Source organism: Eschrichtius robustus, chromosome 13 (assembly GCF_028021215.1).
Source record: "Eschrichtius robustus isolate mEscRob2 chromosome 13, mEscRob2.pri, whole genome shotgun sequence".
Classification (NCBI taxonomy): Eukaryota; Metazoa; Chordata; class Mammalia; order Artiodactyla; family Eschrichtiidae; genus Eschrichtius; species Eschrichtius robustus.
In genome coordinates, this window is record NC_090836.1 from 83,906,091 (window position 1) to 83,920,216 (window position 14,126).

Genomic DNA, 14,126 nt, shown 5'->3' on the forward strand with positions numbered 1-14,126 from the left:
GTAATGCACCTCTGTTAGGGCGATTATATTTCTACAAGACATACGGATCCAACCTCTTTCTGGACTCTAGAATCTAGAGGATTTTCTGATGGTGTACTTTACAGAGCTTTAGAGAGGTCTATTCACACATAATTTTAATGAAAGATGAAAGCGCACAGAAAGAAGGTAAATATACTGAGTCTTCACTGGCTAACCAGGGAGGCAAGAAATCCAATAAGCGCTTCATTTTAGGAAGGCTTTTCAGATATCAAAATGCGAGCTCGGCGCTTCAGCCTGATCCCAGGCAGCTGAAGTCCCACCCTCCCCAGCTTCTCTTCAGTGTTGTAATCACCTTCTTCTTCTCCTGCCCAGGGACGAAGGCACCTAGCCTGGACACCACTGTTCAGGTTACAAAGCATCTGCTCTCAGGCAGCTTGGTTTCTATGACCTATCTTCATGCTTTGCTGCGTTTCTGGATGGTGAATACTCCCATATGTGTATGTTAAACATTGAAGCCTTATTTATTTGTATAAACAGAATTCTCTTCTTCAGGCCCATTTCCTCAGTAAAATGCTCAGGGCAAACTTTCTTTTGTGGTTGGCTTTTGTTTCTAGTTGCTTTTTACTATGCCCCACTCTGTGGAATTTCTGAGGTTTCCTGGAGTCCTCAAATCCCCTCCCTTCAGTGCCAGCTTCACAGGAGAGACTAATTTGTAACAAGGACCTCTGCAAACCTAATCAGCTACGTACGGGTAATGCCCCAAATTAACTTAACCTTTGCAGCATCTTGTTCTCCCACTGAAAGCTGAAAGAATACAGTGGTATTCCATTGTATTTTCTTCACAATTTCCCAAATTAAGATGATCATCCTTTTATTATTCTAAGAGAAACAGTATTTAGTTATACAGAGATGTTACATTTCTGAAACCTAAAATAAAATGCAACTTTTGAATCTTCAATTTAAAGCCAGTCCTTTATTTAGCACTTGGATTTATATTGTTTTTAAGCATCACACAGAACAGGGATCATAATTTTCTGTCTGGAGGTGGACACCTGAAATATTGTTCTTAATAAGTAACTGAACACTTTCAGAGCTTTTTTTTTCCAAGAGGGATTTTTGGATTCACCAAGGAATGAATCAACCTTGGCGAATCCAAAAATTCACCATCTTTTTTCTTTTCCTTTTAAATTACAAATTATGAACTGCTTGGAATATGTGTATCAAGTAAGAATTTGCCATTGAGCTTTTGTTCTAGCCTTACAGCACACCCTGAAAATATCAATAGTTTCTCATTTTCTAATGCAGAATCAACAGTATGAGAATATCCTTGTGAGACTGCAGGGACCTTTGCGTCTCAGAGCAGGACTTTCACAAGTGTGAATGAGAGCAAAGAGGTTTATAACCGGGAGTGGAAGCACTTCAGTTGTGAGCTGTAATGTTGGGCTTGAGTCCAGAGTGACATTTACGCCCTTCACAGGAATCAATTGTGCCCAGTAATCAGCACAGAGAGGAAAAGGAGTGAGGCAGTCCACGGGGGGAGGTCACCGACCCTTCATTCTTACAATACCCCAATAATTGCCAGGGTATTTTAAGCACAGACTGGCACAGATTTCCCAATGGTCTACTGCCATCCAACTTAGAGCATATTTTAACCTACACACGGCTACCCTGAGAACACTTTCTAGTTAGATATTCAGCACTGAGTCATAACTATTAATTTTGCCATATAATATTTTCCTTAGTTTCAACACTTAATTATTATATTCAGTTTCAGCAAGTAAATTAAAATAGGATCAAACAATTATGTTTGGTAGCCTCAAGTGACTTTCAAATGATTAAAAAAATACACCAAAAAAGCAATATTGTGGTGATTTTGTGTGCAGCAAAACCAGCTATGTTGCGGGGATTATTAAGAGAGAAAAAACAGACCGCAAATCAGCCATTTAAAGTGAACTCTTACCCTTTCACTTTCTGGGGAAAGCTCAGTTTCAAAGTCACTTTCTGGCCTCCTAGCTGACGGGACGCCTTTCCTTTTGCTCCCCCGCCTGCTCTGTGAGCCTGTGCCATCCCTCGGCGTCCGCCGCTCTGGGGTGGGGCTGTCTGCTCCCCTCATGCACCTGAGGACGGCCCACGCCTTTCTTGATTTGTCTCGCTTATAATGACTAGCCCATGGTCTCAGGTGAACCCTATGAAGTTGCCATTTTTAAGGGTCAAAAATGGCTAAATATCAGCAATTTCATAGGGTTTGATCTAAAAGCTGCTGAAATCCATGATTGTTAAAGGAATGAGCAAATGAATTAATGTACAGTAACAAGGAAGAAGCCAGTTTTATAAAGAAGAACCATTGTCTCAGCCTCTCGACACATGGAGAACTCAGGAGACTTTTCAGAGAGCCGAGGTACTCAGAGCCAGGCATGGAGGGCTTTGAAGAACTTGGAGGAGAACCATGGATGTGACTAGAGATGCACCAAGAGATTCCTATGGCATGGCAAACGTGCCACAGATCTTGTGAAGTTCAGCTTCAAGGAGGGAAGCGTTCAGCTTCAAGGAGGGAAGGGTTAGGACTTCGTTTTGGCAACAGGAAACTGGCTCAAACTGCAAGCAGTGAGATGAGAAGACTTCTTGAGAGGACAGAATGATTATTAGGGACAGCTGGGAAGTTTCTCCATCTGGTCTTTAATAATAGTTTCCCTCATCTGTCCCTAATGACTTAGGGGTAAGTCTCATTTGGCTGGAAAATGAGGGTAAATGACCTCTCAAGGGCTCTTCTGGTCACAAGGACTCTGACCCAAAGGCTGGGCGAATACAGAGCCTAAGTAAGGCCACGTGACAAGAACAGACAGTGGGAAAGCAGCAGCCATTCAAACTCCTCCTCCGGCATAAGACTCGGCTATTGTACTGCGGAGTAACTCACACACCCTGGCCAGGTCTGCATGGCACAAAGCAATGCCCTCTATCTCTATTCCTCTGGCCCTGGCTGGTATCCAGGTGCTGTGGCAGAATGTTCTACCAGGATAGCCTATCTACACAGCAGCCTTACTGGAATGCCCAGTGGACCAAGGCAGTGGTTCTCAAACTTTCGAGAGCATTCAAATAACATGGAGTGCTTGGTAAATAACAGACTGTTGGGCGCCACCCCTAGAGTTTCTGATTCAGTAAGCGCTACAGACCGAATGTTTGCATCCCCCCAAAGTTCATTTGTTGAACCCTAACGCCCAATGTGATGGTATTAGGAGGTGGGGCCTTTGCGAGGTGTTTAGGTCATGAGGGTGGAGTCCTCATGGATGGGATTATGTGTTTATAAAAGAGGTCTGAAAGAGCTCACTTGCCCCCTCTGCCAGGAGGGCATGGTGAAAAGACAGCCATCTATGAACCAGAAAAAGTGCCCTCGCCAGATACCAAATCTGCCAGTGCCTTGATCTTGGACTTCCCAGCCTCCAGAACTATGAGAAATAAGTTTCTCCCAGTGTACGGTATTTTTGTTCCAGCAGCACAAACAGACTGAGACAGTAAGTCTGTGGTAGGGCCTAAGCTTCTGCATTTCTAACAAGTTCCCAGATGCTGCTGATGCTGCCAGTCTGGGGGCCACACTTTGAGAACTTCTGCTCTAAAGATGCAGTTGATCAATATGATTGAAAGTCACTGTCAGAACTGTTCTCTGCTGCTGTACATATAGACTCAGTTGTACTGCATCTTAACATTAATTCAGAGAGACATTAATTTATCAAAACACACTATGCTCCACTTGACAAGTGATTTCCAAAAATCCTTAGTTAGCAGTTAGCTGCAGCTCTTGGTCTTCAGAGCAATTAACAAGTATTATTTAATTCACCCTTGGTTCCTCGGGGACTGTGAAAGTATAAAACATTCTGCACATAAAATAAAGAGTTTGGGTCCTGAAGACAGGTTCTAGAGTTATGTCCAGAACAGATGCTGACCAGATAGAGCTGATAAGCCCAGAGGTCACGCTGGAGATGTATGTTTTCTCATAAAAGTTCCCCAGTTCACCCTCAACTAGGAACACAGCCAAGATATTAAGTTATGCCCCTGAGAGGTGTGACAAGCAAACATCAATGCGTCTTCTTGGACTGCTTCTGGGAGTATAAATTGGAACAATGTTTTTGTAAGGCAGTTTGGCAATACTTACCCAGAGTTTCAAGATGTGTATACTCTTTGACCCAGTCATTCTACATTTAGTGGTTTATTCTAAAGACATAATCAGACCAGCTGCAAAAGACTTAGGTATAGGGATGTCACCCATAGTATTAGTTATAATTGGAAAAAATTGAAAATGACCTAATGACCAAAAAGGGGAACTGGTTAAATAAGTTTGGTTCAGTTATGGATTGGAATATTGTTCAACCAGTGCAAATAATATTGGGGATGAATAGTTATTGGAATAAAAATGTTTCAAAATATATTGTACTTAAAAATAGATTATAAACAGGCTCAGAATATTTCCATTTTTTTGTAGAAAAGTGATGCTTATAAATGCATAACTAATCAGTCTGGAGGATTATGTACAAACGAGGTGTTAACAGAGGGGTGTTTACCACTTCTGGGTGGTAAAACTACAGTTGTTTTTATTTCTCTTTTCTATATCCCTATTTGAAAGTTGAATAATAATGAATGTGTATTGCTTTTGTAAGAAGCAAATGTAAAGTTTAAAAAATTTAAGATTTTTTAAGTTAGAAAAGTCAACTGTAAACCTGTGCAAAACACAGGGACTTTTTCAGTCTATCACATTTAAGTACAGCTTCAGAGTTGTGTGTGTGTGTGTGTGTGTGTGTGTGTGTGGTGTCATCCTGAATTTTTGAAGGGACCCAATGATAAGCTCCTTCCTCCAGGGCCTCCTCTACTCACTACAGTAAGAGCACAGGAGGGTATGTTTGGATTCCTGTCTTAGCTCCACCCTTTTCAAACTATGTGGCTAGGTATTTTAACCTCCCTTTGTCTTAGTTACTTCATCTGTAAAATGGGTATGTTTATATAGCATCTCCTTTGTGGAGTTGCTGTGAGATGACATAATTCAGTGCCTAGTATGTAGTGAACATCAATAGATTTGGGCTATTACTGTTATTCTGAGGATTAATGCTTTTGCTTAGCTTTTCAAAGCACAGCACCCCACTGGCAAAGGAGGGCAGAAGTAAAATCAAAATCTGTCAGCGTAACTGAATAATCTCTGCGGAACATGCTCGGACTGCAGTGAAATGGTGGTTGCAACAGTGAATGTTCAGCAGAACAATATATCTGAACCAAAAACAACTGACTCACTATGTTTAGAAAGAGAGCTTCAGACAAGTGGAAATTAAAGACAGAAGAGGCGGATGACATCTTTCAGTGATGTGGAGCAGTGAGGGTGTCACATGGGAGAAAAGCCAGTAACGAGAGTAATAAAAACAAAAATAAAAAGTAAAGAGAACTGGGGTATGAAGATGATATGGGATAAGGTGATTGGGACCGTTTGGTGTTCCACTGGGAAGACTCCTAGGAAAATACAATACTCACGAAGCAAAAAGTACACACGAGCAAAGCACAAGCACAGTGACAGGGGTTAGAAGGGCAGCTGTTTCGTTGTGTGTATTGCTATCTTAATACACACACAGACACACACACCCCATTCAAGGGCTTAGACCTGTATTTACCTTATAGGCTTAGACCTGTATTTATTTTGTGCAGTACTTTTGAGAGAGTGAAAGATAAAACTTGATTCTTCCCTGAAACTTGGGCAACAGAAACTTTTAAAAAACAGTTGTTTATAGGTTTTTTTCCCAGCCTGGTTCCTAAGAAGTAGTCCCTGAAATTATTTCTGAAAATGACAATTCCTCATAGAAGGGATTTGTATGAGGACAGAAGGACTAAACATGACTTCAGTTTGAGCCTCTCCTAAGGAAAGAGGCCTCTTAATTTAACATTTCCACCTGATTCTAAAATCTACCTTTCTTCAAGCTTTCCAATCCATTCTCTGCCATTAATTTCTTTCCTTGCAAGCACAGAAAAAAGATGCTCTTCACACTTCAACAGACGATTATTTGGAAATCTATATTAAAATTCAACTTCAGAATTGCTTCCAGATTAAAAGTTTAAATATCATATAAAGTTAAAGGGAACAGACTCAACAAGAAGTCTGAACCATGGTGAAACTGTCTAAGCCCTTTGGGAAACAGAGGTTCCAAAACCGAAGTACACTGGAAGATTTGCTTATTCCTGACTTAAACATAATTTTAAAATATTTCCTTTCTTACATCAGAAAGGCCGATGTCTACCTTATTATAGTTGAGAACAGATATTTCTTTTTCTTTTGTTTTCTTTTTTTTTTTAGGGAAATGTCCTTGAACGCAAACACCTGTGACACCTGTGAACATTTCTAACCATCAACTATGGGATTAGGGAAGGTCAGATTTCAGAGTATTAAATTGAATAGAATGGCCTACCTCTTACAGTAGCAGATGTTTCCTTATGGTATATTTAATGAGGGAAGTGAGAAAGTGCTATATATTAGTGATAAATATTCCCTGGGGCAAAACTCAGGGTTAGGGGATGGGGTATGAGTAAGTCTAGGGAGGTAAAATGGAATAGTAGGACCTCCTGTTGCCAGAACAAATCCCTCATTTCACCAAACATTGTACCTCTTGGAATCTTGAAGTGGGAGCTAATCATGCCAAAGAGAACTGAAAGGCCCAAGCAATCTATTTATTGCTTTGTAAAGTTCAGTCCTGTGGACACATTAGTTAAATGAAGCAACTCCCAATAGAAGTAGGAACAAATTACCTCCCCTAAATATGAAATGCAAGATTACATATAACATCGTATCTACAGTGTTCCTTCATTTTTTTCTCGCTTTTGGCAATGGCCTTTAAAAATTGGAAAGAAGAGTGCAGGGTCCCTAAGTTTCTGAATACTCTGTTACATACTGTATACATAGAAAACCAGGGTAAGGACCCCATCAGAGGTGTGGAAAAACAAATGAAATAATCCAAAGCAAATCTATCCATCAATTTACTTGTTTTTCCAACATTTGGAGGAAGAGGTCATGTGTTTTAAGATTTTACTGAGCTAGACCTTTCACAGGCATTACTTTATGGAACCATCACAGCTACTTCCTAAGGTAGCTATTATACAGCAGACCCTGGGGATACAGCACGCACGGTTCCTGCCTTCTAAGGGGCGCAGGGCAGGCGTAACCAGATGTCACACAGTGTGATGTGAGGTGTGACAGAGGGAAGGTTCCATGTTCTGTGGGGAATATGTTAGGGTAGCATTGTATTCAGGACCACAGAGCTAGGATTCCTCTCAGGAATCCTTTTAGAAAGGAAGACTCTGCTCTGAGCACAAATCTAGCTGGAAAACCCAACCAGGAACATAAAGGCAGCACTAAATGAATGTGTTCAGATTAAACGGGTATCTTTTACAACTCCTCACATATTACTAATATGTTTTAAATTTTTAATTTTAAATAGACATGTCTGTAAAGCTGTCATGGGAAAGGAAATAAGCAGCCCAGTTGTACCACTAAGGTGCAAAATAATTCATAGAAATTATTCTTCCTAAAAGTATGCCTCAGTATCAAGACATGGATAGTCTCGTAGGCTTTTATTAAAAAAAAAAAAACAAAAAACAAAACTCTAAAAGATAAGGCAAAAACTGCAATTTTACTTAAAAAATGATCAGGGTTTCTTGCAAGTTTCTATTGATTCTTTTTCACTAAACACAATTCAGAAGATAATTCTTCCGGGGATGGGGGGAATCTTACAATGAAAACCTGCATAAAAGTGTTTACAGCAGCTCTATTCATAACTGCCAAAACTTGGAAACAACCAGGATGGCCTTCAATAGGTGAATGGATAAACAAACTGTGGTACATCCATACAATGGACTATTACTCAGTGATAAAAAAAGTGAGCTACAAAAGACACAGAGGAACCTTAAATGCATTCTGCTAAGTGAAAGAAGCCAGTCTGAAAAGGCTACCTACTGTATGATTCCAACTACATGACATTCTGGAAAAGACAAAACTGTGGATATAATAAAAAGGTCAGTGGTTGTCAGGCGTTACGGTAGCAGCAGAGAGAAGAGGTGAGTAGGTGGAGCTCAGGGGATTTTTAGGTTGTGAAACTATTCTGTACAGTATCGTAATGGTGGACACATGACATTATGCACTTGTCAAAACCCAAAACACTGTATAACACAAAGAATGAATGCTAATGTAAACCATGGACCTTAGTTAATAATAATATATCAATATTGGTTCATAACTGTGACAAATGTACAGCACTAATGCAAGATGTTAGTAATAGGGGAGACTGTGAGGGTGGTGGTGATGGAGGGACCCTTCTGTGCTTTATGCCCAATTTCCTTGTGAACCCAAAACTTCTCTAAAAGTTAAGTCTATTAATTAAAAAATCTTAAGACAGTCTGAAGAGGAAAGAGACTGGTTAACTTGAACAAACAAAGAGAGAAGTGATTCCATATTGTAGAATGATATGAATTACTATCATCTCACACATGTTAGTTAATTATGGTGTATTTTTAATTGAAATAATAGGTGTATAATAGAACACCAGGAGAGTAGTGTAGAATTATCTTTATTTCAGAACTGATGGGACCTTAGAGATGAATAAACAGGTTTATATAAACTCAGAAAATAACCAATCATGACTATCTGAGAAGGGAAAACTGTGTTTGGTTTCTTCTGGGGCAAACTGAACGTGTTAAAGTAAGTGTTATGGAAAAAAATATTTATAGTTGCTAAGGATGCAAAAAAAATCTCCTGAAATTTTTATTTATGTTAGTACATTGGAATGTAGCCCAAATTACTACATATGTCTGTACCTAAATGGTTTAATTTAGTTGGTACTAATCTTACACACTCTTTGAGGGTTCCTAAAGTTATTTCTTTATCAACATAAATGATCCACCTTTTCAGCTATTTTAAAACTCAGGACAATAAACGTTCCACTGGCACATGTGAGAGGTGGTACAGCCTGGGCATTCGAGTGTGGGTGGTGGAGTTAGACTGCCTGGGTTCAAATCCTGGTTCCACTACTCACTGGCTGGGTGACCTTGGGCAAGTTACTTAACCTTCCTTGGCCTTTGTCTCCCCATATGGAAAGTGGGGACAATAGCAATACTTATCTCATGATTAAATGAATTAATGTACATTTCACTTGTGCAGGGCCTGGCCCACAGCTCTCAAGTGTTAACTGTTATTAATCCCAATAAACTGATTTTAGGAGACCACGCCTGATGGCAACATGAAGACACCTCTATGGTGATACTTCTGCTACTCCTAGAATTAATGTTAACATGTTGGCCTCCTCCACTGAATTGTACTCAGTGACAGCAGGAGCCAAATTGTAGTCACCTTTGTTAACAAAACACATTTAAGGAAATAGTTCTCAGAATAAGGAACTACACTGATTTACTTCTTACTGGGGAAGAAATTTTAATTCCAGCTAAAATTCATACTGTTGAATTGAAAACTTTTTTTCAATTGAATTGAAAGAGGAAACCAGGTAAAGTTTTAGCGCACCATACTTTGGCCCAGTGACATTACGGTATATCAATTTTAAGATCATCTGTGCCCTTAAGTATTTCCCCTGGGGAGACTGGATTACACTGGGACTTTTGGCTGAAATGCAACCATGTTGAAAAGAGAGAAAACAGCAACTGGAGGTTCAAACTGAACATTAACTGCAAGTTGAGATCCACACCATTTTTAGTTGGTGAGGGCTCTAATTCACAATTCAATAGTTCCAGATAACAGATCAAATCTACGCTTCTGGTTTTGAAAGGCTCTGGTGAATCCAGTGAGTGCAACTTCAGCTACTGTATCAAAGACTTATGTTTATTTAATCAAGATGGGAAATAAGGGTTTATGATATCCTAAGAAGCAATAAAGTTATTATCTTCATGTAAACTACCCAAAATAAACACCAAGGGCAGCAAACTGGAAAAACACCCCAAAGAACAGAAGACTGGCTTCTAAATAGATGGCCTTTTCATTTTAAGCAATAGACAAGTATTTAACTAAATTATTCTCCACTGAGACTATTAAAATGGTTTTGCTATTGCTATCCAAATGGAATTTCAGACCCACTTAATTTCAAAAAATTGAAATTCAAATCACAGATTCGGTGTATTTTAAATGGTGCTGTGTGCTCTATGAGCTATTTGTGCTCATTACCACATCGAAGTGGCTGGACTCAGATGTATTACGTCAGAGATGCCAAATTAATTTCTTAGACATCTTCATAAATAGCTCTAAAATTATTATGAGGCTTGATGATTGAAAACCTTTCCCATTTCTTATTGTTCACTGGTGACATAATTTAGATCAGATAGATATTTAGTATACAAGATTCCCAGAATTATAAAACCAGGAAGAATCCTAATGGGCATCCAGTCCAATGTCCTTACTTTCTAAGAAAATGAGGTCCAGAAGAAGCAGGTGAATGTAGTAGTTAAAAGCTTGGGCTCTGGAGTCAGACAGACCCAGTCCCAGATTGGCAAGTTATTCACTGCCGGACCTTGAGAAAGTTATTTAAGCTCTCTAAGCCTCAGTTTCTCCATCTGCAAAATGGGATCAACAATTGTACTAATCTTTATAGCTTTGTAGTAAAGACTGGATGAGCTGAACACTCAAAGTATTCAGCACAGAAGATTGGCACACTGTAACTACTCAGTAAATGCTACCAGTTATTATTATTATTATGACTAAAAACTGACTCCTAAGGCAAGTAAGCAGCAACAGAACTAGAACCTGAGTTCCTGCATGCGTCACAGTGTTTTTCATCTAAACACAGTACCTGGGATAAAGATTCACTGGTCCTGACAATTTAAGTATAACTACATCAAATAGAAGGATAACTGTTTCAGTTTTTGTGCTACTGAAATGATCAAAATATTAAAATGACGATTACATACTGAGGTGTCAAATTCATGAAGATTCACATGTATTTAGCTTTTCGTGAGCAATGGACATTACACGTTTACCTTTGTAACTGTTAAATTATATGCTTTTAAGTATTTCCCACCAAAAGCTGCTCATATAAAATAAATGACAAAAGTTAGGGTTCACTTGCTAATGATCTTAAATTTGACCCTGATTAGTTGCTATACGGACGATGTCCGATATTCTTAATTTGTATCATCAGTCAGATATCACCATATCCTCTACACACCTGCTATGGAGGAAGAAGAATAAGGACACATGAAAGAAAAAGGTCACGTGGATCTGTAGTGTGAGTGAGAATCGGTTTGGCTAATACAGACTCGTCAGAACCCAGCAGCCACCAATCACAGACATTTGGAATTGCCATTTCTGTCAACATTGTGTCCTTATATGATTCAGCTCAGAGCTGAATGTTTTTCTTACATTAAAAAATGAATAATTAAGAAGCCTCATAAGGAATATTAGCTTTTTATAATATGCTCTCAATATTCTGCATTTGTTAATTTTTAGTTAGTTGGCAGTCTTTTCAATAAATATTCTCAGACTGTCAAGTGGGTGCTTAAAATATTTTCTTGTAGTAAACTAAAGGTTATTTTTCTCCTAATCTGGAGAATGATCAATGTATATAAAATTACTTTAAATCTTTAAAAATAAGAGTAACTGAATTAAATAGACATCAGCTCAAACTACAGTGACATAAGCTCAAATATAAAAACATGAACAAAACCCAAACACCTTTTTATATAACACCAATGTGATTCAGCAGACCAACAGATGAAGAAAATAGTAATCTGAAAAGTGGCAATTTATATCCACAGCCAGTACTTAGTATTTCAGTGACTAGAAATAAAATTGTTTGGCAAACTTACCCGCATTTTTGCACAAGCATCTTGGGTTGATTCTGTCCCCCTGAGCTCTTTTATCAGCATAGAACCTAAATACTGAAATACAAAAAAATTCAACGATTTATGAAAAACAGAATATAAATATGAGTAGCAATTTAAAAGCAGACTGTAGAAGTACTACTGGCCAGGTTTCCTGGCTGTAGGCTGCTGCATAACTTTTAAAAACTAACAGTAACTAATCCTAACAAATAAATGCACATGTAGAGGGAATGCAGCAGAATTAAGCACAGTTCTGAAAGCTGCAAATTGCTCTTTATAATAAAACTGTAGCAGTTTCTAAAGACGCCATCTTTCAGATCATATTTAACTGCAAAACGGGGGCATCTAAAAATGTTTTCCCTTTTTTTTTTTTGAGGCAGCGATGTCTGCAAAAATAAATCACGTCACTATCTATGTAATTACAGGGTTGTATGAGACAGCTGAGAAGCTAAGCAACATGCACCCCCGTTTGGATTTAGTTGGCTGCATAGGTAATTAACGTTAGGCTGTTCTTAGGCAGAGATGCAGTTTTGGACCTTTTTCATTCACAGCTGCGTGCCCTGTGGTTGATCCACTTGAGAACAGGCTGGGAGCCTGCGGGGAGGGGGAATGTCATTCACAGTTGTTCCACAGCCCAGAGAGCTGAGTCTTTGGTGCAAACTGACACTGGAGGGGCTGAATGGGGCAGGAGAAGGATGAGAATGTCTCCTCCCAGGAATGACCAACCACTTTGCTGTTAGGTGATCGCCTCCAATACGGCCTTGGTACAAATCGTCACGCATACTTCAAATTCTGGCTGGGGGGCAAATAGTTTTTAGCAAAACGTCTATTTTGCCTTTCTATCAGTTGACTCCCCTTCAACCTTTTGAAGCTTCAACAGGGCTCTTTCCATTTATCATTTTTCTCTAATTCCCTTAAAAAAAATAGAAAGAGCTCTATATGTCTTTTTTAAAAGAGTGCATTAAAATAATTATTTTCCTGACATGACTGAGGAGACCCTGGCACTCTGCAAAAACTGGGTTGGGAATCAGTCCTACCGACCCGGGAGGTCCCTGACTTGAAGAGGTTGTGCAAGGGCACAATAGCAGAGGGTTTGGTCAAAGCCTTCCAAGAAAGGCACACTCAGAAAGGCTCAGGGATTTGGCATTTGAGCGTTGGAGGAGGGAGGCATTTCAATCCCACAGTTTTGGGAAGACCACTATTGAAATGAGTCCAATGCTTCAAGATATAAAGAGGTGCAGATAGCACAAAATGAAAAAAAAGCCTAAACTGCTGTGAGATAATCAGAACATCCACATCTTCATCAAATTAAGAAAAATGATCATGGTGAAATCCTTATCTTTTAAGGTATCAGGAAACTTTGTCCTAATTGAAACATTTATTTTTAAGAGAGACAGTTTCAATGCTCTGTCCTGGGTTCAGCCACTTTCCCTGCTGTAGTCATGACAACCACCTGCCCCCAAACCAATGGTATCTTTTGAACATTTACCTGTTCATATCATTCACAATTCTCAGCTAAGCCTGATTCCCTCTCCTATTTCAAAAAAAAAAAAAAAAAAAAGCCCAGTACTGTAATATAATCCAAATGATGACAATGAAAAGAATCTGGTATTTATATAGAGCAGTAGACCCAATGTTTTGAGATTTGTAAGTGGAAACGTCTATATGTGCTGTATTTATACTCATTTCCATTTTAAGATAGCAGTTTATCACATTTAATTTAAAATATACAACTATATAAGAAGACAAAACAGACCTTAAGCTTACAAGATTAAAAGGGTTATAAAGCTCTATTTATTTGGACTTTCTCTGTGTCGAGAAGGCTACTTTAAGAAAAAAGAGAAGGGGAAAACATTTTAGGAATTTCAGTGATGGACATTTGGGGATACCTTCAATATAAAAGTAAACAGGTTAGAAATGCACCCTCTATCCTTGCTGGTACCCAAGTACTGAATTCTGGGTAACTTACAAAAGCTTTGTAATCACACGACTGGAAGATGAGCTTTTCCGGGTGGTGTTGCCAGTACTGCACTGGAGTTGAGGCTGTGGCTTCGTTTGGAGGTCGCAAGGTAATGGAAGGTTCTCCCCAGTCTCCTGTCTGAAAATCACATTTATTCTAGAGGTAACATGAGCAGTAGGCCAAGTTCATTCCCTATAGCTGGCCTGAGTTCATCTTATACCTGTGTGCTGTAAATGTGCAAATGTATATTATATGTTTGTTATGGTTTTATATGTCTTAGCATCATTATTTCCTTCCCAAAGCTGAGTTAATTTTTGAGGTATGAAAGAAGTTGACCTATTCTATTTTT

The 14,126-nt window shown here is 39.0% G+C and overlaps 1 protein-coding gene across 15 annotated transcripts in view; it reads right to left on the reverse strand.

Moving 5' to 3' along the window:
* The window catches only part of ANKS1B (ankyrin repeat and sterile alpha motif domain containing 1B), a 1,169,527-nt gene that overhangs the window by 41,898 nt on the left and 1,113,503 nt on the right, over positions 1-14,126 (reverse strand). For all 15 annotated transcript variants that reach the window (XM_068562021.1, XM_068562020.1, XM_068562019.1 and 12 more), the window contains 2 exons: positions 13,787-13,915; positions 11,803-11,874 (listed from right to left, as the gene is read on the reverse strand). In XM_068562021.1, the coding sequence (XP_068418122.1) occupies positions 11,803-11,874; positions 13,787-13,915 (201 nt within the window). The remainder of the gene's footprint in view (positions 1-11,802; positions 11,875-13,786; positions 13,916-14,126) is intronic.